Here is a 26,555-nt window from a genome sequence, read left to right on the forward strand (position 1 = left end):
TACCTGTGCTTGATTTGCTCAAAATCTTGATTCCAAACCCAGTTTCCACTTGTTGACACCTGCACAGTTAAACTCTAGAAATTAGACATGAACTCAAATCTACAGAAGCATAGTTAGTCCCTGAGAAAAACTGCGTTGCCTCTACAGAGCTAAAGAGCAAAACTGGGCTTCAACAGATCTGAAACAACTAGAAGATAATCTATTTGCCCAGCACTAATAAAGGTGAACAAAAACTTCAATGTACTTTTAATCTGACAGACAATCAGAGAGAGAGAATCTTGTACCATCATCCCATTGAAGATACAGAAGGTTTTATTCCAGTTCAAAACAACTCAACACCTCCCCAGCACACACACACACAGCAGCTACACCTGTGTCAGTACTGACACAGCAGTTCAGCTTTCCACCAGCACAGCCTGCCCCAAACCCCTTGTCTCCCCCTTTTAGTACAGGGACACAAATTCTGCTTTCTGGAGAACCTGCATTCAGGTTAAGCTGCTATGACCTGCCTACTGGAACTTTGTTTATTCTAGCCATTATCAGCAAGTCAATCATTTAGAGGAGAAAGTGAAGCTCACATTCAAATGCTTCTCCTCTGAAACTGCTAGTATAAACACAAAATTTGAACGATCTGCATGCTATCCCTAGTCATTCCTACCTTGACTAAGCAGTTACACTGTATCTATACATTCAGATGACTAAGATGGGTTTGGGGACAATTTGGATATTCAATGGCTGTCATAGCCAAACCTATAAATCAATGAGATGGGACTTTTGTGTAGAATTTGGTAAATGTGGTTCCTCTCCTCTGAAAGAGAAAAATATATTGTCTCAAGCAACAAGAAATGAAAGCCGGAGTTTTAGAGTACTCCCTAATTTCATTTCTGATGTTTCATCTGCATTTCTATTTGCTTGTTAAACATTGCCCATAGCCTCCCTCATCTTCCTTACACAAGATCTGACCCACAGACATTAGCATCTACTCATACCATGCTTCAACTCACTGCAGGTGAAACTCATGAGTTTCAAGTAGTGCTCGCTGCAAAAATAGCACACCATGAGATGCACCTTCAGTGAGTGAAGGCAACTCATTAAAACAGTGCAAATTGCATCAATCATTGTGGCATTTGTTCTCCTGCCACATTACTGGTGTGGCCTGAGGTTGAGTAGACTAGGTTAAATAATTCTTTAACATGGCTTAAAAAACACAAATCACTTCAGAAGAGGCTTCTGACAACAAAACACTCTCCTGAAATGCTTCCACTTAGAACTTTTAATTCTCCAATACCAGAAAAACAAGTTCTCCAGTTGTACAGATTGAATTTAAAGAAGCAGGAAAGGAAAAAAAATATATATATATACACACACATAAAGGACTCTGCGGGCAGCTGAGTAAGCAAAGAATGTACACGTGAGTTTGTTCAGGAAGAAAAATGGTGTACTCCCACTGATTCATCAAGCCCAGTAAGGAGTAGAGTTCCATCATCACTTTCTCATGGCCAGAAGCAACACTCTAGGCCAGTGCTCATTAATTTCTCTGGAGTTTGATTTGACAAGCAAAAGGTTTTATCTTAAAAATAAAGCCAGACTTCTATGTACCTGGATACACAGGCAACTCTGGAGGAGTGAATGGATGCAGCAGTTTCCGAGCAAGCTTGCAAACAGCAGCAAGAGTGCCAAGACTCTTGACAACATCACAATCACAAAAACATCAGGGGATCTAACTGCAACATATTTCTTTTAAAAATACATGTTTAGCTCCAGCCTCATTTATCCACTGCAAAATACTACGCAGGCATGAGTAGTGTGGTACAGATAGGGCACGGAACTCCCTTTCTTCTTGCTGTCATCTTATTCCAACAGCACATTACTGTATAAACCCCTTGAAAGAGTATTCTTTTTATATTTCAAGATCCTTGGATAGACCTACTGTGCTCCAGGTTTCTCTCCCTCCCATAAGAAGTTACCATAAACCTACATTGATTTTGCATGTATTTTCCACACAGTTAGAATCACATACCCAATTCAAGGTTTTTAAAGCCACTACTTTTACGGTGGTAACAGTGAATAAGGAAGAAACTCCACTGCTTGCTATCAATCTGTCATGAGTGCCATTTCTTATTATATGGAGCTTTCTTGAGAACTGTCTAAATTGAACTCTGCTTTTCTTGCAACATCGACAGCATTCTCTCTTAGAAGTACAGTAACCAAATACCGCACCCTGTTTTCACATGGACAGCTCTGATGAATACTTTGTTATCGTTTATATCTTGGTTGAAATAACCCTGTTTGCTTACAAAAGTTACTTTGCAAAATTCAATCTTTCCCTAATTAGGATTATCCTCAGTTCACATGCCAAGTTAACCTGAATTCCTTTTAACAAATATCTTAAAGACTTTGTTGTATTTTTTTGGGCTTTTGCCATCCACACACTCCATTCAAGTATGCTCCCTGAGCACATGAATAGATCACAGGCTGTTTCCTCCCACAAAAACAGCTAACAAAATACATGAACACAATCCTCCAGAATCAGCAGTGGAAGCCTCTTCTTATGGAGCTGAGCTAGAAGTGTAAGATGATTCTTAGCCAGCATAGATAAGCTCTCAGTAATCCCAGCACACACTTTGATGAACAGACTGTGTTACAACACAAGCCAGCTCCTCAGACCTGGGACTTTCACTCTGAAAGCCAGAGGGACTGAGCAAATCAGATTTGCTCCACTGGTCTGCAGACATATTCCCTGCTATCCTCAAGACTTCCAGCACAGTCTCTTTGCTTCACTGCAAATAGCCTATTTCATGTTAGGATCTCTTTGTCTCTGTTACAAATAAGTTGTTTTGTGCTACCCAGCACCTACAGCTATGAACTGTGAAATCCTACAAAGGAGACAGCTTTGTAGTAGCTTCCTGAAAAAAAAAATGCCACAACTTCCTTCTGCACCTCTAACAGCTATAAATTAGGTAATGAATACAGGAGGGTTTGGGTTGGGTTTTTTGTTTGTTTGTTGTTTTTTGGGGTTTCTTTGTTTTGGTTTGGGGTTTTTTGTTTGTTTTGTTTTAGTGGGGTTTGTTTGTTTGTTGTTGTTTTTCTTAAGAATGCACATCCTAGATACTTTGAGAGCTGTTTTAAAATAAATGTCCAGAAAAATCACAGATACTTTCGGACCCTTCTTCTTCTGGCCTTGGCTAGCAGAAAGACAGAGGAAGTGTAGAGAAACATAGCAGCACTTACTGGAAGGTGCAGGATGACAAACCACACTGTCCAGGTTCTCAGCCCTGCCCCTTTACACAACAAGCATTGTAATGAGACTTGGTACCCTTCCTTCCTTCCACCCACTCTTTCGCCTAACTTTGCCTCAAATGCAGATGGGCAAGATAAGGCTAACAACTGCCAAGAAAACCTCCAGTACTCGATTTTGATGAGCCGGTTCACCAGCCTTTAACAGCTGCTCAGTGTTCTGCCCAAAACAAACTGGAGGTCATTCTACTGACCCACTGGGAGAACCACCATCCCAGGCAGTTTCGTTGGCTTGCAGTGTGGTGGAGGCCAGAGACCAAGCTGTCATTCTGGATCCAGCCCGAGGCACAGACTCTGCAGTGTGGGATAAGATTACACTCCCACACCCCATGCAATACCTGTTTTGTAGGTATACGGTTTCAGTTTCCAGGACTATGAGTTTAATGCCCTTGAAGATGCCAAATTCTCTTTTCTTTCCAGTATCTTAAGTCTGTGTTTGGGTACAGACACACAGCAACAAAATAACAACTGAATTAAAAGTTAGCCAATCTGATTTTCCCCAAAACATTCAGAACACTGAGACTAAGTACAGAAACAGTCATATTAGAAGAAATCTCTCTCATCTCTTTGGATGAACAAACCTTACATCTGAAATGAGCATTACACAAAAACTTTACCTCCACACAACAGCAGCAAAATCTGGTAATCACAGACATCACTGCCATGCACCAAAGGACTGAAAAAAGCCCTTTTGTTTTCGATATGACAAAGAGTCAGTGCTACCATTCAGAGATGCAAAGCATGTATGTCTAACTTGGTATTAGCAGCAATAATCACTCAGCAGATTAGAGTTACACTCCCTTGATAAGTTTTAAAGAAGTAGGCAGGTGAAGGATTCTGTTGTTAGATTAGTTGAGGCTTGTTTTCATTTGTTTGCTATAAGTCTCATATGGTAGCTATTTCAGTTATTAATCATACAAATTTATAATCCAGAAATACGAGTATAACTTTTCTATGCTGTTCAAATGATAATTTTAGAGACACAACATTATCAACAGTGTGAGAAGGTATTCCCCTCTCCCCCAAGAGGAAGGAGAGGAGGCATCACTTAATTTCATAAAATTGACTAAGAGCTATTAAGACCACATCCAAGGTGCACAAAATCGACAGATCAGAGCAGGGAAATACCAAGGTGAATTGAATTGCTCGTGCCTGAATTTAAAGAATGGTTGAGGCCGAAGTTCACACACACAGGATGGATGCCTTTAATTAAACACTAATCTACCTGGACACATCTTTGTGATTTACATAAAGAATGACATTCACACATTATCTTCAGTCACAGAAACAATATTTGTTTTACAACAGAAGCTTTATGGGAACACTGAAGCTGTTGAGTGTGTGGTTTTGTGCCTGTTTTGTCTGGTTTCTTTGTGGATATAGTTGCAGAACTGCTTGTGACTAAAAGTGAAAACAATTCCAGTGCAAAATAAGCTTCTGCAAACTCATACATATTGTAATTGAAGAGTGCAGTATGTATCAAAATTATTGTATAACAGGAGAGGAGAACAGAGACTGTTAACAAAAGTAAGAAGCAATTCAAAGTCATTTTTATTTGCACTGTTCTACCACGCAACAGCTGGACATCAAGACCCTGCAATAGTGGGTGCTATACAGACATGTAACAAAAATGCACGCCTTATCCCAAAGACAAGAGGAGGAAAGGAAGTTAAAATATTTGGTGAAAAAGCAGTGAGTACAATTCCTATCAAAGAAAAGGAAGTATCAGGAGCACATGGCTACAAAGATCATTGAGGGCTTTTACCATGTCCAGATTAAAAAAAATCCTTGACAAATATTTTAATTTCATTATTTGTTTACACTGGAGGAACAAACTCATTGTCTACCAGACTTCTCAGATTAAAATACAGACACAGACAAGAAATGCTGAGATCAAAATCAGTTTACAGAAGGTCCCACAAATGTTAATCACTCTATGATCCACATAACTATTTGTTTCCCAGATGACAAAAACACTCTCATGCAAACTCTAATCAAGTCTTAGGGTACCAAGATGACCTGAACTACCAAAACTATGATTTTACAGCTTGCAATGATATTCAAATATCCTTAATGGAAGAACAAGCTGCTTTATTACTTTGGAGTATCAGACCCATCAAAGGCCTCTTGGGTTTTGAACAGCTGTACCAAGGACAGGTCCAGCATGATTATAAGATATACAGATGAAGACATGTAGCCCACTTCCCATGAAGATGACACTAACTCAGTATGTGCTAGAGGGGGAAAAAGAAAAAAGAAACATCTCAGCATCTGCAAGAGCTTGCTGAGTAAACAGGACAGGTAAAGAACTAAGACAAAGCAAACACTGTAAAGTAGCAACAGATTCTAAAGACTCAAGGAAACTGCACATGGGTCCATCACACATCTTATGTTTCTGCTCAGAGCTGCACCGGAGTGACCTCAGTTGGTATCTCGTAGGGAAGGGAGTCCACCACCCTGAGTACGTGCATTCTCCATGACCAGACACTCCAGCTCTAACCCACCCGACCCCTGATAATGCATTCAAATGTACAGAAGGGTAAATAACTTACACGTATCAGTGTGCAAGTGGTGTTCTAGAGACAGTATGAGCCATTTCAAGTATTTAGTAAAAGAAAAACAAATCAGTATACTTCCAAAATATTTTGTACAGCCTCCTGTATTATTTCTCACTCGGAGTACTCAAGGTAAGCCACCAAATTTTTATCTTACTAAAACCACATGCACTTGTTCGTTTGCTATCTGTGCTCCCAGGCATATTTGTTTACCTACATTTCACAGCAAGAAGAGGAAAAAGGAATAATCAAAAATGGAATCTCAGTTATAACAACAGAAGCAAAGGATAAGCACATTTGTATAATTGCTGCAAGTAGAAAACACTAGCTAAGTCAACAAGAACTTTTACCTGGCAAACTATCAGTGCTGCTGAACAAAACCAGGAAAATCATTGATTCTTAGCTCTGTGGACTGTTGACTCTGGAAGTTATCCAGTGGATGATAAAGTAATATGCTTCTCAAAACATTAAAAACTCAACCTCACACTAGAGTTTCTATCTCCATTTTATACGGGCAGTTTCAAATATACAGAAGAGCAGGTAATTATGTACACAATACCCTAAGACATTAGGCACGTTCACAATGACTAGCAATATATATTTTATCACAATGCTCAAATTTCAAAAAAAAAAATCTTAAGTTCTGAATTTGTTTGTAACAGCTACCGAGCTATCTTTTTCCTTCAAGAAAAAGAAAATAACCAGTTAGCTGTAAATTATTCTGCTCTAATAAATATACATACTATAAATTTGCTATTTAAATGCTGGCTAGCCTCTCCTGTTACATGGTAGAATGGTAATCTCTGACATTTGAAACACTGTCTTGAGGCTGCAAACTACCATTTGTGTTGTAAACAAACAAACCTCCCACCCTCCCTCCCCCTGAAGAAGACCACAAAAAGGAGTGCTCATATAAACTGAATCACTTGATCACAAAAAAAACCCAAAACAAGAACAAAAAATATAATTACAAAACTTAAAATTCTAGTTCCAATTGTAAGGTGCAAGATCCCTGCCACACCAACAGGATTTGAACACTAGGATCCATGTGGAAAACATTAATTATATAAGACAGACAGTGGCTACACATGCTTGACAGACCTCTTATAAATCAACGGCCATCAGCATCCCTCCACCACCAGCACTCACCTACTTTAAACACCATAAATAATTTTCTTTAGCAGTTACAATTTGTTAGGTTTGTTGGTTGGTTGGGGTTTTTTGTCAGACTCCTCAAAGTCAGCATATTTGAACACTATTTTTCTACACTCTCCCAAAGGCATGCTGCCCCTTATGCACACAAATGGAAGTATCACTAATTTTACACTGTCTTTGGCAGAACTGTCTTCTATAACAGGCTGGTATTGTATTCTGTATTCTCCAAAGCCCAGAATCATGGGGTTTTGTAGGTATTTACCCAGACAGTGCACAGAAATCAAAGACAACACACATAAATTCACTGATATGTATTTCTGATGCAGGACTCTTATCCCTACCAGAAAAAAATGTGGTTAATAACTGAAAAGTATTTTTTTCTTCATCTCCAAAACAGATTATTGCATAACAATCCATGCACAGTGCATTTGTGGGTGCCACTATGCACTGCCCAACTGCCACAGTCACTTACAGATTCTCTGTGGCACACAGAAGAGCTAATAAAATGTGCCTCCTGTGCAATGTATTCCACACACAGCCCTGATCACCCTGCAGAACCACAACATACCTTTCAGTATTTTGGAATTCCCGTTCTTTTGCTGCTCATCCTCTTCGTTAATGGTGAATAAACCCAGATGATTTGGCCTGGCACTTTTCTTCAGTCTGTCTTGTCGGAGGGCAGTAACTGAACCAGGCATGTTGCAGTTGTCTGTTGCTTATTGAAAAAAAAAAAGTAAGAAACTGCAGCCCCTGCTTAGCTGCTAGCTGCAGCACTGGCTGTTCATTTGAGCACTTGTAATAGATCCGCTATGGATAATCAGTATGCAAACAGCTGACAAATACCAATATCCAGTCAGCAGCAAAAGGCTTGCAGTCTTTCCACACCTTCAAGAAAAGCCCTAATTAAAAGCACATTGGTTTGGATGCTGCTCGTCGCTGTCTTAACCTGTTCAATCAGATCCCAGCCCACAGCTCCAGGTTCCTTGCCGCAGCACCTTTTTCCCCGCAGCCCTCTTCCAGCTACAGCACACTAAAATATTCAGCATGCAACACAAGAGGAGGAAAATATGATACGCCGCCGTTAACAGTTGCCCTGACAACACTGACACATCCTAATCAAAGGGGGTCTTATGAGCGTTGTCTCCTCAGCTGCAGCAGGCCAGCGTCGGGAACGCGGCACTCCCGCACGCTTGCAGGGAGCTGGAAGCGCCTCGGCAGCCAGGGCTGCACCTTCCTCCTGGCAGGGCGGCGGAAGGATGGGGCTCTGCTTGCACAAGCAGATGAGCACTGAGTGAAAAGAAGCCTGGAAGGCTCCAGGCACAAACCTGCGTTTTGCCAGCTGCTCTGTTTATTCGTGGTCAGAAATTTTAGCTTAATCTAAACCAAAACAATGGGGATGAGTCTTCTTCCATATATGCATGTGTTGGGTGTCCCCCCCACCCCCACCCCTTACCTTAATCACCTTCCTATGCAGTGCATACCTTTTGCATTAGGAATGCATACACCCACAATTACAGGCAGGTGTTGGGACATTCTTTTCCGTGTGTGAAAACTCAAAAATCAGGGTTTCTAGCTTGTACAGACACAAGACAACAAAAGGACTTTTGGTGTGAATATTCTGTACTGCACCATCAGTTTTACAGCACCAACCATTAACATTCACTTTGCAAAAGGAATACAAATAACCTGGGTAGTTTTAATTAGTTGGATTTCCTTCATATGCTGGCTTTCTGGATTTTCTTTAGCTGTTTGCGACAGAGCATTTGCTCACAGGTTTTGCAATCTGCATGTTCCATCCTTCACAGCTCAAAATACCACTATGCAACATGCTGGATGTTTTACCTGCGAGACCTTAATCTTCATCCACTTCTACCTCTCTAAATCAGTGTGTGATTACCATTTCAAAATACTGCTGAAGAAAAACTGCAAGCTAGAACACCTCTAGAACACCTCTGTGATGTTAAAATTACAAGATTTTCCCCACTTCAGACTTTTTTTTTTTTTTTTAAGAGAAACTCGATGTAATGTGATCAGCTGCCACAAGATGGCACATACATTAGTTGACAAGTCTGCAAGTGCCTCATATTGAAAATGCAAGATTATACAGATATATATGATCACATCAACAACATGGGTAACAATACTGAAGAAGAAGTGCCAGTGTTTATGGCAGTCAACACATGATATGGATCACAATGGTCTGGGATGCTCTTTACAGAGGAGTCCTGGATCACGCTCAGCTGGCAGGACAACTCCATTCTCACACACCTTAGGCTCATCAGCCAGGAACCCGGTGGATGGAGAAGAACACAGCACCACCTGAAGGCCCAGCTGGACCATTCTTCCTTCTCCAGCACAGGCAGAAAACACAACCAAAACACAAGTGTTCAGCAGGAGAGCGGCAGTTCTGAACAAAGCCCACAGCCTGCATTCACTAGGTAATTCCTCCTGGTTACATCCTGCTGCTTGGCTACACCTTGGACTCTCTGGGCACACGGAAGCTATACATGATGACATCTGTCTACAGTTAAAGACACTTTGTACTAAAGGGTGTGGACCAAAAAAAAAAACCCACACACCACAACCACACACACACAAAAAACCTGTAACAGAAAGCATTCTTTAGCTCGGCAATTTGCCTCGTGTGGTTTATACAAGCTACTACTTTGTCCTGTTAGAAAAACAGCTCTGTTCCTCAAATCCCATACACTTAGTACCTACCACAAATACTACATGACAGTACACAGCCACAAAAGGAGGACAGTAGTTAGTACCATGAGTACTTTTCACATATGCCTAAGACTTGCCAACAAAACAAAACTAACAGAAAACACCACTTACATGGTAACTTAGTTAACTATCACTCCACTCCCTTTCACTGTTTTAAGTCACTAAAGATTCCTGCCCTTTTAAACGTTCTGTTCAACCAATCACCTTTAATTGCTAAACTACTTAAATAGGCATTCTTAAACATATAAGAACTACTTAATACACAAAAATACACCTGACTGGAGGCGCTTTCAAGCTTACAGGTATGATAACTGTTTCAGCATCTCCATTTTCCTATTATATGAGGAATCATGGAGAACAGCCACAGGATTGAGAATGCCTTCCTTGGTTCCTGCAGGATCCCCTGCACCTGTAAGAGTGACTTGCTCTGAGTATAAAACATAGCAATGACTAAGTTTGATGCTTCAGGGACTTGTGAAGATGGATTTGGGCTATGACACACAGGCAACTGAGGCGTTGGTGCGTATTTCTTCCTGATGACTAACGCAGAGGTGAACTCTGACAGAGGAAAAGGATCAACAGCACATTCAGTTTGTGCAGCCTGATTTTATTTCAAGGCTCCTGTGGTTAAAAACTATGCCAGCACACAACACGTTTCCAAATGCCTAATAAAATGACAGCCTAGCCACCTGCAACATATTACAAATAAAAGACACCGATTACAATGGCAGATACCACATAACTTTAGGTACTTGGTTATTTGTAAAAAAGCCTTCCTAATAACACTGTTAAGCATGCATAAAAAGATACCAATGCTGCATAAAACTAGACTGTACTGACAAATCTTATCCCTTCATCCACTGGTTTAGGGCAGAAAAAGAAATTCCTGAGGTATCCCTAGCAGGAAAGCTTTGCTATTTCAGCCTTGCCTCAGCTATGTGGGAGCTTCTATATAAAAACTGAGATGAAAGCAACATTCCCTTGAGGGAACAAAGTGGTGGATAATTTTAGTAGCAAGGCTGTTAAATTATTTTAAAAAGATCACCATTTGCTTATACAGCCCCTATTAGGGTTTTTCCCCCTCTAACTATTAGTCATACAGTGACAATAAAATCACAGCTGAGCTCTTACTGATGCAGTGAGATTCTCTCAAGAGATGGAATGAGAGCAACAGTGTATCTTGAGGGCACTGGATAATTTTTGGTTTTTCCTTTCTACAACACTTTCAAACTCATTATCAGTTAAACCACTACACTTAAACACACCCACTTTCACCCACTGTATTCTATAGGTGTAATTACCTGTGCAATACATTATCTGATATGCAACAGTCTTAAGCAGCAGCTAGAACAAAGACTCTTAGGATAATTATATTGCGATCTGGGAAATGTAAATATTTATAACAATGTGTTAATTGATGCTTTTGCTTTAACATCAGGTATTAAAGTTTGATATCTCTACCTATGAAAAGAAAAGCAGGCTGAAGCCAGTCACCATGATACCTACATGCAGTCTGCTATGGGTAACCTGATAATTTTCAATGGCTGAAATCTAGATTTGCTATCTTTCCTTCACAGGGCTGTTTCAGTCCCTGTAAACTATCCAAACACTACAGGAAGCTCATTACCGTGATTTAGAGTATAGAGTATATATATATATATAGAGAGAGAGAGAGAGTATATATATATATATACCGTGATTTAGAGAGTTGCACATAAGTTCATGTTCTACAGCCACTGCCTTGTGAAGCACACTGCCATGCTGAACTTACTGAAGTAAATAAACCTCTTTGCTCTTTCATAGGAGGAAGGAAGACAAAAGGCAGCATTCAATACAAGTTAGCTAACTAACAGAAAGGAAAAACCTTGTGAAGACAAGACAATTTGTATCTTGCACAAGAGCTGGCAGGCTGTGATAACTGGGACTGGATATGTTTTCAAGAAAAAAGCACTTGATATATCACTAACTGCAAACCATCTTGTATCATTTGGCACGTCTGATCACATTACAGAAAAATCAAGCCAACTGAATGCATGATCATATACTATTGCAGAAGGGGCAAAAGAAATTTATAGACAAAATGCCTACAAAAAGCCCTGCAAACAGAAATGCTTGTAAGACATTGCTGAATCACAATATGCAGATTTTTTTCCTCCCACTGCATAAGACACTCATTGTATGTTCATCAAGCTACATTTTATAGGAATTCCATGCCTTTCACCTGCTATTTTCTTAGGATAAGAGCAGTTAAAATACTGGTTTAGAAGAATGCTATACCTAAGGAGAAAGCAACCAAGAAGTCAGGGTTTGATGGGGGAGCCTCCCCTCTGGCCTATCACCCAAAAAAACACATCAAAAAGAAAAAATAGCCCAACCCCTCAACACTTCCCGGTCTGATAAGCCCTCAGTCTTGACACACACAAACATGTACTGTCTGCCATTATTGTGAAATCCAGGTGTGATCATCCATTGATTAGACAACTAGTTAATCTCCTGTCTTCAGGCTCCCCTTCCTTTCCACTGTCAGCTAGAGGGATTAAAAAAAAAAAAGTTTCAGGCACCGATGGATCAAGCCAGTTCCAAAAGCCAAGGCAGCCTGCTCACCACTGCTTTTCTTCTGACACTTAAGCTCTCTGAAGCCTGACATAAGTTGTAACTGGAGAAACTGAGGCTAGAGGTTGTAAGATGGAATAAAACCTTCAGAAAAAAAAATTCTTCTGAAAGAAATCATGGATTCTTATAAAATACTTTTCTCTTTTAAAATACTTTATATGACCTTACTGTTCAAGAGCTACCCAGCAAATATTCAACTATTGACATAAAGAGAAGTTTGGATTGTGAAAACCACAAGCTGAACAGAGCAGTCACACACATGCTTTAGCACTTTAAGAGCATTAGCCACAATCCTTTCCTTATCCAGTTCTTCAGTTTTATCCAAAACTGCTAACAGCAGAAGATCATTTTCTTGTAGAGTACCAAAAAAAACACCAAAAAAAAAATCAAAAACCAACCAAACACCCCAACCACCAAAACAACTCACAAACTTGAGACAGATTTGGGTGTGACAAGTGCACTCAACCCCTTGACCAGACCTGTGGTGGTTTGGTACAGGCTCCAAAGAAGGCAAAGGCCTGAGCTGTATCCAGGCCACGAACTCCTCCAACTCACCCACAAAGGTGCAGAGTGGTACAGTGGGCACCAATGCCTATGAACTTGGAACACCAATCACACAAGAGATGTATAAATAGTGGGTGGCTTTTCCAAGACTTGTTTATCAGAGAACAAAGAAAGTTGTGGGTACAAAGAGCCTCATGCACACCTTTCCTGCCACATATGATTTGACTATGACTTCATTCCATAAATATGACAGCCTAAGTGAGTCTTCTTGGAGCTCTCCGTGCTCAGCAGTGCAGCTGCATGGCCATGATCTCCCCTTGAGCTGGGACACCTCTCAAGGTTGCTCCTCAGGACAGAGATACCTCCTTTTACCAACAGCAGATCTTGGGCAAGCGACCAATATTACATATAACCTTGTAGCATAGTGTCTTTGAGTTTGCATTGGTAACTCTTGACTGCATGCTGAACTGATACTAATGAAACATAACTCAAGGGGTGGGTTTTCCTTACCTTTTCCATCTCAGGTCTCCGTGTGAAACATTCTGACTCAAGGCTAACTAAATTTTCCTCTGTATATTTCCTCCATGTAGTAATTAATAAGGTGAACCTTGCCATCAAACTTGTTGAACCTTGTCAGACCACTGTTGACTTTGTTAAATTCCATCAAATTCATTGAACTGTGTCAAATGATTATTTTACCTCAATAAAACATATCACTGCTTCTCTCTTTTGAGTGAAGTGTATTCTACTCATCTGCAACAACGGGTTACAGTATTTGTAAAGCAAAATAAACACTGTTATACTTCTGCATGCTGTTCTAAGGCCTTTTAACATAAAAGGAAAGCTTCCTTTCAACTTAAGCGTGTTTTATATCAAGAATTAGATTAAGTCAATATATTCTTTTAACATATGCTCCTTTCCAGATTGCCAATATTTAATTATTTCTGATTTTCTTAGTACTGAGAGGTTCAGGTCAAGGTAGATATCTTTCTTATACAGCAGCATCAAGAAAGGATATGACATTTTGCATTTAGAGACATTTTCCTGGCATGAAACAATAACCTTCCATTGGGAACTGGGTTTCAAATGTTTCTTGGGAAGAAAGATCAGGAAAATCAAGGTATAGTTAAAAGCTCCCATCCTGTTCTGTAAAAACAGTACACAAAAAAATTTCAGTGTACCTACCCATCAAAACACACAATCATATTTTGTACAGAATTTTCAACATTAATCATTTATGTCAAGAGCCTTTTTCTTTTAAGAACTCATTTAAAAATGCATAATATAGACAGCACTAGACCATAGAATATCTCAAGTTGGAAGGGACCAACAAGGATCAAGTCCAGCTCCCTACTCCTCACAGAACAATACTGGAATATATGGATACTAACTGAACTCCAAGCCAAATCTCTCAGTAATTTCCTTCAGAAGGCTCATCTCTTTGCATTTACTTTCTATTTCCCTAGGCTTTCAATCAAGCCAAAAGAACCAAGAAAGCAGGGCCTTTTTTTTTTTTAATTCATGAGAGAGAATAGCTACTTACTCAGCATCAAAAGACTGGAATCTAGGACAGAGCAGAATAGCCTTTAAAAGACAGACAGGACTTTTTTTTAACTAGGGAGGAAGAAAAGTTAAGTTGGAAGTAGCCACTTACACCCACAAAAAAATACTTGCTTCCTTTAAGCCAACCACAGTCTCAAAACTCATGCACACCTGATTTTTTTTCCACTGCTGGTCTTATATTCCCTCTTGCTTCCACCTCTTATTATCTAAAAAGGACAAAATAACCTCACCTTTACAGAGGTTTCTAAGTCTTCAAAGACATCCCTAAGGCCTCACTTTTATATACATGATAATAAAGGACTGGCAGATTATTTTTACAGCAGTACATTAATTTTTTTTAAGCAGCTTTAGTATTTAGTTTATAAACACATGATATAAGAATCAATTTCTTCTTCCCACCTTCTTGGAAGGATAAAAGGCCCCTTGCATTAATCAGTAAGATTGAATATAAAATGCTAGAGAATAGGAAGGGAAACTTTCATCTTTTTGACTAATGAGAAACCTGCTGTCAAGAGTATAGATGCACTCTGAATAGCTTTCACAGAATCACAGAATGTTAGGGATTAGAAGGGACCTCCAAAGATCATCTAGTCCAATCCCCCTGCCAGAGCAGGGACACCTAGGTGAGGTTACACAGGAATGTGTCCAGGCGGGTTTTGAATGTTTCTAGAGAAGGAGACTCCACAACCTCTCTGGGCAGCCTGTTGCAGTGCTCCAGCACCCTCATTGTGAAGAAGTTTCTTCTCAAATTTAAGTGGAACCTCCTGTGTTCCAGCTTGAACCCATTACCCCTTGTCTTACTGTTGGTTGTCACTGAGAAGAGCCTGGCTCCATCCTCATGACACTCACCCTTTACATATTTATAAACATTAGTGAGGTCACCCCTCAGTCTCCTCTTCTCCAAGCTAAAGGGACCCAGCTCCCTCAGCCTTTCCTCATAAGGGAGATGCTCCACTCCCTTAATCACCTTCTTTAAATAAGCAATTAGTCAACTCACTTCTAAAAGTCAAGGCCATAAAACCATGGTAGTTTCATGAACTTATTCTTCACTCATCCATCAAATTAGGTGCTTCAATTCAAGAAAGAACAGAACTGTGCAGTCTTTCTATGCAAACATCCACTTAAATATGTGCTGGGGAAACAGAGGGGAGCAACAGTGGATTATTAAGGTTCTTCAGAAAGCAAACTTTGAAAGGTAGGTTCAGCTCCTTTTTATCTCCTGAAGTCTGAACAAACATCTTTATTCTGGTTTCATATTTCAGTATCTCCCTTTCCAGTATATTGAATTCAGAATTATTATCCCTATCTGCCTAGGAGACAATGAATTTTAAATAAGCTAGGTCTGGAAACAAAAAACAGACCTCAGGTCTTCATTTTCCTATCAGCCATCCTGACTACTTCGGTTCCTTTAGCTTGCTCATCTGCTTACGAGTCCCATCATATATGTGCTGCAAAGAGTGCAAATTCTAGACATTACTTTGACCTCTTCTCGGTTTCAGCTGTCCCTGACATGCGCAGTGCCACACACTGGTCCAGGGGATGTCAAGAGCTCCTCAGAAGTGACTGAACAGAAGGTAAGCTTTAACTATTTTCCCTTCGGTCAATTAAAACCAAACCTGTTTGCATTCCCATACATAGGAAAAGGAGAAGGCTGGAAGCCCTGCCCTGTTCTGACTCAAGCTCACTCATTGGAGTAAAAGACACATGCACACAGAGGAAAGAGTCCCATCATCTACAAACACTTTGAACACATACGCACCAATCAAACAATCAAATACAAGATGTACGTTAACAAGTCTTGTTACTTTTTTTAATTAAATGGATTTGCATAGTATGACTAATAAAAATTGCACAATACATACCATTATGAATAAAAACATATTAGATCATTCTTAGCCAACATTTTTTATTTATATGTAACAACGATATTTGATCAGGTCCTCTAGTAGAACATGCCATGCAACTTCATCCAATGCTCAAATAAGGAAAGATAGCGAGAAATGGGGACTTCACAGGGCAGTAGGAAACAGAGGAATTCGGCCGAAGGGTGCTAATTACCCTACTAATTAACAGCCTAGGCAGTGTTGTCACTGTTTCTGCCTGTAAAAAGAGCTTATTTTTGAAATACCTAGTTTGTATACATGTCAAGAGAACGAAGCACTTGTAATGCTCTCAAAATTAAGAGAACTTACATACATACTAAGCTTTTTGGTAGATTTGAACATACTTCAGAGGAAAGGCACTAAGCTTTTTCATAGAAACATAAACATACTTCAAAGAAAAGGCAATATGCCAAGACCAAATTAAAATTTTCTCTGTTGTACTACTGACAGTATCCAATGAATGTAATCCTGTGAAATACTTCGTGCTGCATTCATTACCAGTGCTCTCCTGACATCTTACTTCCCAATACATTTCTTAGAAGGTGACCAAGAAGTCTGGACTTTTGGATTCCATTAACTTTAAGGAAGAACACATTATAGCATCAAACACAGACATGAGAAATACTTTGAGACATCAGTACTTTATTTCTTCCCTCCATATACTAGTCTGTCATAGTTTAACACCAGCCAGCAACTAAGCACCACACAACCACTCGCTCACTCTCCCCCAGTGGGGTGGGGGAGAGAATCAGAAGAGTAAAAGTGAGAAAACTCATGGGCTGAGATGAAGGCAGTTTGATAGGTAAAGCAAAATCCACACACACACGCAAGCAAAACAAGGGATTCAATTCACTACTTCCCATGGGCAAGCAGGTGTTCAGCCATCTCCAAGCATGCCGGGCTCCATCACATGTAACAGTTACTTGGGAGGACAAACACCATCACTCCAGACATCCCCCATTCCTTTTTCATTCCCCCAAATATATGCTGAGCATGACATATGATATGGAATATCTCTTTGGCCAGTTTGGGCCAGCTGTCCTTGCTGTGCCCTCTCCCAGCCTCTTGTGTGTCTCCAGCCATCTTGTTGAAGAGTTCTTGACCTAGTATAAACATTGCTTGGCAACAACCAAAAAAATCATTTTATTATCAACATTCTAACACTAAATCCAAAAGACAGCACTATACCAGCTACTAGGAAAAAAACCTAACTCTATCTCAGGACAAGTCTCACAGTGACTATCATTCTAGAGCATAAATCATGCCATCACTTACATCTCTGAAGAATCTCGAAGTCAACAGGAGTCAGGGTTGCTAACTCCATATATCTGAATAGTGAGGCAGCCTACCCCATGTATATCATCCTCACAGACAACTTAGGGTCATTTTCCTTGAACTCTGACAGATCTCCTAGGATACATACTTTCAAGATTTTTCTCCAAGGCCACAAAGTATATAAATACACCTTCTACTTATTTTAATTAAAGCAAAGACTGATTTTAATGAAAGCAAACATGCCATGACTCCAGAATTAATACTGACAAACAGCCACAGAATTAAATCGTTCAGTTTAATAAATGCACCATCTTCTCATAGTATTTTTCACCTTAAACATGTATATACACCTGTAGCCTATTCTGCCACAGTTCCTAGCAGGCCACTGCATCTAACAGAAGTCACATACAGGAGATCTCCTTCCAGGGGAAAAGGTACAAAGGCAGTTACCACAACATTAGCAGCACACTGTGGCTTGTATTGTGGGTCTAGACTTCGGCACATTTTTTTCAAGTGGAAATGAAGATACATTGTTGCAAGATTGCACACTGTTTGCACAGTTGAGGCAATTATTGCAGTGATCATATTTAATACTACAAATAATTTTCAGATGTAAAGTATTAAACTTGTTTATCTATGATAGTAACCAACCAGCCATAATACGAATAAAATGGTAACCATCTCAGGTTATTGTAAATTTACGATTTTTAGAGTTTGAAATAGTATGTATGAAAGAACATCTATTTTCAATATTAAGCCCAAGTAAAAAGACAATAGATACTACTTCAGCTAGATTAGTAGAAGCTCTTTTCCTGCAGAGGAAGCAGCACATGAACCAGCAGCATGCTCCAGCATCATTTAACAGGCCTGATCTTTCATGAACTCAGGAGGTGTTTTTGTTGCAGTGTTTCGTTTGGAGTTCTTTGTATTTATTTTCATGGGATTTAATTGCTGTTGGTTTTGTGTTCACTGGGGTTTTTTTCCTTCCCACCTTTTTTTTTTCTTTTTTTTTTTTTTTAAACACTACCAGTGTTGGGAGTAAGTGGGTGGAGAAAAACGGCCTGACTCGCATTACATAATATGCATATAAAATGGCTTGTTCCAATTTTTACAGTGTGTAATCCTTGTACAAACATTACTTGACCAATGAAAGACACTAAGAGACAGCAATTTAGCAGCTTCCTAAAGCTGGAGGATGGCTTCTGTAAGGGTTTCACCACTCTCATTCACACTTTTAAATTTAAATTTAGTTGTAGCATTTTCATTCTACAAGCTGCTGATAAATCAGAGTCTCAGCCTTCAGAGCTAAAGTACCAACTCAGGAAACTGACAATGTAAAAGTAATTAGGTAATTGTAAGGTCTGGTACAAAGGTTCGAAGTTTTAATAGGTTTCAAGGAGAGAGGGGTGGCAATAGAAGAATTACAGACCCTCAATTTAATTTATATATTAAAAGATAGGAAATGCTCTCAATAGGGCTAGCGTTTGAATAATTACGGATGGAAATGACAGTACCCTAACAACACACAGACTTCCAACACTTTCAGCCGTTTGTGAGCACACACCATTCACGGCAGCGTAACACGCCGCTTCCCGTCGCCGTTACCTCACGACGCCCCGCTCCCCGACAGCCGAGGTTGAAGCAGCAGCGCGGAGCAGCTGCCGGGGCAGCGGTACCTCCCGGCCCGCTCCCCGCACCGGTAGCCGCGCTCGGGCCGCGCGGCGACGGCGGCGCCCGCTGGCGAACCGAGGGCGCGGCACCCGCCCGGCGGCGGCGCGCGGCCCCGGGAGGGACGCACCCCCCGCTCCCTCGCCCCGGGCAGCGCTGAACCCGGTGCGCGGAACCGCCGTGTAACGTCCTCCCCACCAAAAACACTTCAGCACGGCCGGGAAGGAGCCGGGGCGAGCCGCCTACGGTGTTCTTTCCGTACCTCCGTGTTTTTCCCTAAAGCGTATTTGTTTGTTTTTTAAAAAAAAAAAAAAATCGATAACGCAATAGGCTAAAACTTGATTTATTCTCAGATGGAGAAAATACCAGGATAAACAAGTGATAGCTGAAAAGTCTCACTAGTTGCTACAGGGAGAACACCTCAGTGTTTGTCTTTAACAGGCCAACTAGCACTGACATCATTTAAAGTGCAGGCTTGCTTTGCTGCAAAAAGAACCAGAATAATATTAAACTCACTTAAAAGAAAAGGCTAACTAGAAGAGTATGAAAAAAAAAAAAAGAAAAATCACTACATTACAGTTTTCTTGCACCGACCCCAGCACGTTGCTCTCTCTGGTCTCGCAGCACCCGAGCGAGTTGTTACCCGCACACAGAGCGGGCCAAGGTGGTTCAGAGTGCACATCGGGGAGGCTCCCAGGCAGAGGCATGCCCGCGTTTGTGGGTGGGCAGCCATCAAACAAGGTGCCTTAGAAGCTTCTCTGCTGGGTATTCCCCACAAGAGGGCCCTTCATCTTGGGAATCACTGAAAAGCTTTTGAGCACTGTAAGAGGATCAAATAGCTATGATTAAAAATTCTAACCGGCATAAGTTAGAGTACCCCCTTAGCACTGTACTCATCATTTTGCCATCTGTGCATTTATGAATGGCAGAGTAAAAAAACCCCTCACCCGGGTAATTAAAGGCATTCACCTGAAGAGAGCTAGTTAAGTGCAGCAGACCATCCACCCAACTATAAAGGGATCCCCTTGTAACACCTCTGCAAGGTTCTCATGGTGCTGTTAAAGCTTTACCCAGCATCAGTCCTGAAAGTCTGTATATCTAGCCACAGGAGGGAATGATACCAAACACACACCACAACACCAACAGAGCTATCTAGCTATTTGTTCTGGTTTTTTTAAACAGCAGCAATAAGTCAACCAGTAGGTAACTTCACCAAACCAGGACGGGAGGTTGACCTTCCTGAGGAACTGGATTCAGACACAGACGTTGGGCTTGCCAAGAAGCCCACAGCAGGAGCCATCAGCAAGGCCCTCGTGAGGCACATGTATCTGCTCACTCACAGACAGATCAGACAGCTGCAGAGCAGCTCCCTGACATGCTACGAGGGTGTTCCTGTTTGTGAACGGCATGGAAAGCAGCCCCTCTGATAACTCGGAGACCTGAAAGAACCTCAACAGAAAACAAACAGCTTCACAGAAGTTGTTTAACTGTGGCATTCCACACATGAGGAAATTTCAAATGAACTTTGACAGCACAAACCATTTTAAACTCAAAATACTCAACAATTCATGTCAGGAGATCCACCTCCTGTCTACAAATATGTCCTAATGAGTAAAAATTCAACACAATCAGATGAAATGAAACAAGGCAAACTCAGAATACATCTTTGGCAAGTAAGTGCTTTTAAAACTACTACATATGTAAAATACATGTCATCTTGCAGCTCATCTCCAGTTTGTCAGTGATTAAAAATACTGATAATACAGTTTACAAAAAAAAAAGCCACATGAACAAGGTAAGATAGAGAACTTGAGAAGAGTTTGTTGAATGTGGCTTTAGAAATACACTGACAACCAGTTATTCCTGTGGACAGTGAAGTCAATGTGGCTGCAAACTCTAAAACATGTAGGATAACAGATGCACATCCTTTCTGCAGCTGAACTTTAGAGCGACGGCTGGGAGTGATTTCTAAAAACGATTGCTGAGCAAAAATACTATGCTTCTAACTTCAACAAAAAAGGACAACATTTGGATTGGTCTGCCCACAGTTGTTGCTTGTGACTGCATGCCCACATTATATGAAATATGTATTAAAAATATTATACTGTGGAAACATAGTTAATTACCCAACAGCCATATGGCCTATTCATATGTTGTTTTGATGGAAATTTCACTCTCTGATTCAGAGATAAACTTGGATGTATGTTAGAGATATGAAGGACTAGCAAAGGGTTAGTGGAATTGTATTGTAGAAAGAAGAAAAAAAAAAAAACAAACAGGAAAAAAGGAGAAGACTGAAAACTAGTCAGACCTCATAGTCCAGAAAGCAGCACTCCCAGTGAACATACCAGAAAGGCAACCCCTCCACTGCCTGCAAAAGCAAACAGCATCTGTGCATACAACAGTGATACAGCGGTCGATCCGCTTGTGTAAGCCAAAAATCTCCTCCCTGCACCCTCCTCACCCTTAGGACAAAATAAAAGGGTTTCAAAATGCTCTCGCAGCGAACATCCCTCCCTAGAGGAGACGTAAAGACACCTCTCTGACTTCCCCATAGCGCTGGGCTTGCAGAAGCCCATCGCTTACACGCTTTTAAGGCAAAGCCAAAACCCCGGGCTCCCGCACACCGCCCTCCTGCGGGGCGCAGGCCCGGGCCTCGCTCCGAGAGCCGCCGCCGCCACCAGGTACCTGAATCCCACCGAGACATCCCTTCTCCCTGGCCGGGACTCATTTCGGCCCCGTTAGCTGGATGCTGCAGGCACTCGCCCCAACTGCAGCTCGCCGCCAACTCCAGTCCCCTTCAGAACCCGCTGCCCCGCACGCCTCGGGCTCCCGCACCGCGGCCCGGCGGCCGCCCCCGCTGGCCCCTTCCTTCCCCGCCGGCCAGGCCGGGCCGGGCCTCCCCCGCGCGGCTCCGCACCCCCGCGTTATCCCGGTCGCGGTGAAGGCGCCGCGCAGCGCACCGAGCCCTAAACGCTGTGGGGGGGTCAGAATAACAAACGGTGCCCCGGGCACGACAGCGCACACCCACCGACGCCCCTCCGCGGGGCCGGGGGAGTCTGCCGTGACTGCGGGGCGCGGGCCGGACGCGCCGCCCCCACGGACACGGCACGGCTCTGCCCGCCGCCCGGGCCGCAGCGTCCCTGCGTGGGGCTGCCCCTGCGACCGGCTGCGGGCCGGGTCTGCAGGCGGCGGTTCGCGTTGGGAGACCCCCGGGGGAAGGGAGCAAAGCACCGTCACAGCCCGGCGCACAGCGGGCACCGGCAGCCGCGGGCACCGGCAGCCGCGGGGCGGCACCGCACCTGTTGCGAGAGGAGGCCGCCACCGGGCCCCGCTGCGCTCCCTCCCGTCACTGCCGCCCGCAGCCGGCCGGGCGCGCAGGGGGACCCGCAGCCACCGACCCGACCCGCGCCGCTCTCCCGCCGCAGCCCGACAGCCGGCAGCGACTCACCTGCGGTGCGCCGGCACCCGCCGCTCCTGCCCGCGGCCTCCGCCATGTCTCCTCCTCGTCGAGCGCGGCTGCTCCGCCCCGCGGATCCGCGGCCCCGGGCAGGTGAGAGCGCCACGTCCCCCCCTCTCCTCCCCCGCCGGCAGCGGCAGCAGGATCTGCCCGGGAGCAGGTGAGGGCGGAGCCAGCGCTCACATCGCCCGTGGGCGCGGTGGGAGCCGCCCCTCACAGGAAGGAACCCCCACTGCCCCCGCGGCGGTTTTAAAGCGGCAGGGCGGGGGCGGGCGGCGGGCAACCTGCCCGCACAGCTGGCCCCCTCGGCAGCCATGGGCGCGTCCCCAGGTGTTTGATTGGTTTTGGTTTTTTTTGCCCCTCAGAGTCGCTCCCGCGGCATCGGCACAGCACATTAGGTACCGGCACGGAGAGAATCAACAGTTTTCGGGGATGATTAAATTCCCCGCCAGTGTCCCGACAGCAGGTGGGAGGTGCGGCAGCCACCTCACAAGCCCCGGCAGCTGTGCTGCATCCTTTGGGAAAGAACGGTAGCACTGTAGCGTCGTTTTTAGGGCACATGCTTTTAAACAGCCAGCTGCCTGCAAAGCCATGCTTCCAAAAAATGGCTCTGTCAAAGTATCAGTCCTTTCTGTAAAGGTGCATGGTCTTGTTACCTTTCCAATGAGTTTGCCTAAACTTACCCTAAGCTACTTTCTGGAGATCATAGGAGTATTTATCTCTTAAAAGTGTTCTAGATCTGGATTAAAAGATAATTTCACTTTGCATCTGCTTGCAGCTAGTACCAGTCATCAAAACTACAGCTGAAACAGGGTGAATGAATTGGGAACTCGTGGTATGCAGCTGTGGCACGCATGTGGGCAAGCAGATGGAGAGGTGCAGCTCCCTTAGGCTGGCATATTGGACAAAGCAAACTTCCACCCCTGTTCAGAACATCCTCCTTTCACAAACAGTTAAATTCAGGGCGTGAGATCCTTTTCCAGGGGAAGGGGGGACAAATGTTTTGGTGCACCAGGAGCCATCTATACTCTAAAACAGAAGGAGCTAGGCCTCGGGTGATAAACATGCCCTCTGGTTTGTGGGTAGGACAGTGTGTGCACGCTACAAGAACAGCCTGGGCTCTACGCTGAAAGGTGCAAGACGCTCCAAAATCAGCACAGCCTTGGTCAAGCTTTCACTCTGTCTTAACAGAGGTGGAAAGGTATCTCTCAGTCAGCCTGAGGCCTGGATTACAACAGCACTAGTCAAGGACCAAGAAGCTACCCAAGTTCAAAGGAAATGGAATGTCCCATAGCCAAAAGGTTGCCCTTGGTAAAATCCTGCACTAAAACATAACCCATCTTTACAACATAATCTCAAATCCCACCATATTCAGGGAGCCAGGCTGAGTCCCAGGCTGACCTGTAGGTTGCACTGTCTCAAAATGTTTCTTCACATTCTGTCCAAGGATATAAAAAGTAATGTGTCTGGCACCATCTATACAAAGTAGCTCGAAGTAGGGATATTACATAAGCTTTTGTGCACAGATGGATAAGCTGTGCTGTTGAGGCCACATTCAGACCAGTTCACACTCTCCCAAGTAGCACAAGCGTATATGGCCCAGCCTGGGCACACATCAGACTTGATATAGTCTTACAGCAGAGAACACAGAACCGATTGCCGAGCAGCCCTGCAGAAGCCACCTTGGGTCTGGTGAGGCTAGCAGTGAACTACAGGAATTAATTCCTAGCTGGTTGCAGGCTCAGTCTCATGTAGACATTAAAATGATTCTTCAATCACACTCCTTTCTCTTACGCACAGCTGGAATTACTGAGCACCCTGAGTCACAGCTAATAGAGAACACGCTGCACGCTTTCAAAGCATCAACACACAAAGAAAGCAACGCAGTTACATTCTGGTCTATTCATGCTGCACGAAATTGGAGGTTTTCACACTGTAGTCATGGACTGATACAGGATCATGTTTCACACAAATCAAATCAGGGGAGGGCATTGTCCTAGGGTCACTTTTTCAGGGGTAGAAATTTTTAGTTGCTTCAGGTTTCACAAGTTAAACTCCACTACTGGTTTTCCCAGTGCTTAAAACTGCCTTAAAATTGTACCGGTTTATGCTGTAATAGCAGCAGAAATTGTTGAACAGTAGCTATGTTTCTCCTGAAATATAGTTATGTCTTTAGAATGAGTTGAACCTCTCTCTGGCTCAAACATCAGTGGAACCATCTTCAGAGTATTAAAAAAAAAAAATCTATTTAATTTACTGTTCTTTCTTAAGCCTATTTTTTATACAGAATTGTTTGGTTTTAGTCAGCAAAAATTACTACATACATGTTAGGACAACATGTTTATCTTTAGAAAAAATATTTATTTTCTTTGAAAATACTTGCTAGACCTGAAAAATTCAGGGCATAAACTGTTCACTGATTACCACGGCTTATGAAGAAAGAAGCAGCTTCTTGTCCAGGCAAGTCTTACAATGGAATTTTTTTCAGCTATCCCATAAGAATCTGATGATACCCAGTGCTAGAATGCTGGAGTGGCAGTGAGAATGGAATATCCACCATCCTTTTCATTATATGTGAGAAAAGACATTACATAAACAAAAGCAGAAGAAAACAACAGTTCAGTGCGTGGAGGCAGGACACTCGTTTCTCAAGTTGAGCACCCAGAGAAGAATTTTGTTTAGCCCTGGATTGTCAGTTCAGGAATTAGACTGAACAGGAACACCAAGAAAACATTCAATGCTATTATCAAACTCAAATCACAGTAACATGTGTCAGAAAGGTTCCCTTGATACTCAGGATGATTTTTCCTCCTTTTTTTTTTAATTCAAATATTTTCCAGTTGTACACCTTTATTATTTTACAAGTCCAAAAATATAGGAAAAAGTAAGTCTTAGGTTCTTTTTATTTTTAACTGTGTATGTCAGAGATAGCTTTAGAACAAGCTAACATTACTGTGGTTCAGGTGTATGCAACTGGTACAGTTCAGTAGTACATAAACAACTCTAAAACAAATGCACCATAGAACTTAACTTACCAAAAATAAACAATATTAAACTAAGGGTAGTAGGTAAAAGCAATTACCTTTAGGTCTTGCACACTAAAAGAAAAATATCTAATTATGATTGAAATTATGAAGGTCTACTACAGATTATTGAGTTACATTACAAAGAAAAAGAAACTTGAGAAGTTGTTGTCACATTTTGGTTTTGTTCCAGTGATATACAGTCACATGAAATCTTACATCAGTTTATGAAATTAACATCTGGTTATTTTAACTACAATATTTCATGAGTTTAATGGGTTTTGGTGTTGTGGTTTTTTTAAATTTTGGAAAACCTTGCATGTAAAAATATTGAAGAGTAAAATAATGTTGCATGTTGTTTACAGATTCCTTATGGATTATAGGAGTAAAAGCAGTCAGGAAGCTGCAGTGTTTTTAACATTGGTAAACAAATACTGGATTAAAGTGCAACAGTCCTTTTGACAGCACACCTGCTCTGCGCTGGAAGGAAATTTTTTCCCCTCTGCAGAGAAGTGAAGAAAAATTTCAGTGTCAGGTGTGTTTCTCTCTAAAGTCAGTGATGGCCTTCCAGAGCGTGCAGAGCATTCCTCCTCTGTAAAGAAAAATCAGAAAGATGCTCAGGTACAAAGATAGTCTCTAGTCTAAAAGCATTGCAATTTAGGTGTCTCCTGATTTTATTGCTCTGTTTTTGACCAATGAAATTCAGTGGGAAGGCTGATCAAAGGTGAAATTCAACATGCAATACTCAAATAGAGAACAGAGTCCTTTTCTGATTACAGTACAGGGCAATCTTTCCACTTCTCGGATGCCTGCTTTCTGGAATTCAGAC

General features: G+C 42.2%; 2 protein-coding genes across 2 annotated transcripts in view; both read right to left on the reverse strand.

Moving 5' to 3' along the window:
- Nucleotides 1–7,714, reverse strand: part of MAP7 (microtubule associated protein 7) — a 103,618-nt gene extending 95,904 nt beyond the window's left edge. Inside the window, exon 1 of the mRNA XM_065631679.1 lies at nt 7,576–7,714. Within this exon, the coding sequence (XP_065487751.1) occupies nt 7,576–7,705 (130 nt within the window). The 5' untranslated portion in view covers nt 7,706–7,714. The remainder of the gene's footprint in view (nt 1–7,575) is intronic.
- A 17,373-nt stretch (nt 7,715–25,087) lies between these two features.
- The window catches only part of MAP3K5 (mitogen-activated protein kinase kinase kinase 5), a 105,529-nt gene continuing 104,061 nt past the window's right edge, over nt 25,088–26,555 (reverse strand). The window contains 1 exon segment of the mRNA XM_065631237.1: nt 25,088–26,318. Within this exon segment, the coding sequence (XP_065487309.1) occupies nt 26,258–26,318 (61 nt within the window). The 3' untranslated portion in view covers nt 25,088–26,257.

This window comes from Caloenas nicobarica, chromosome 3 (genome assembly GCF_036013445.1).
Source record: "Caloenas nicobarica isolate bCalNic1 chromosome 3, bCalNic1.hap1, whole genome shotgun sequence".
NCBI classification, from domain to species: Eukaryota; Metazoa; Chordata; class Aves; order Columbiformes; family Columbidae; genus Caloenas; species Caloenas nicobarica.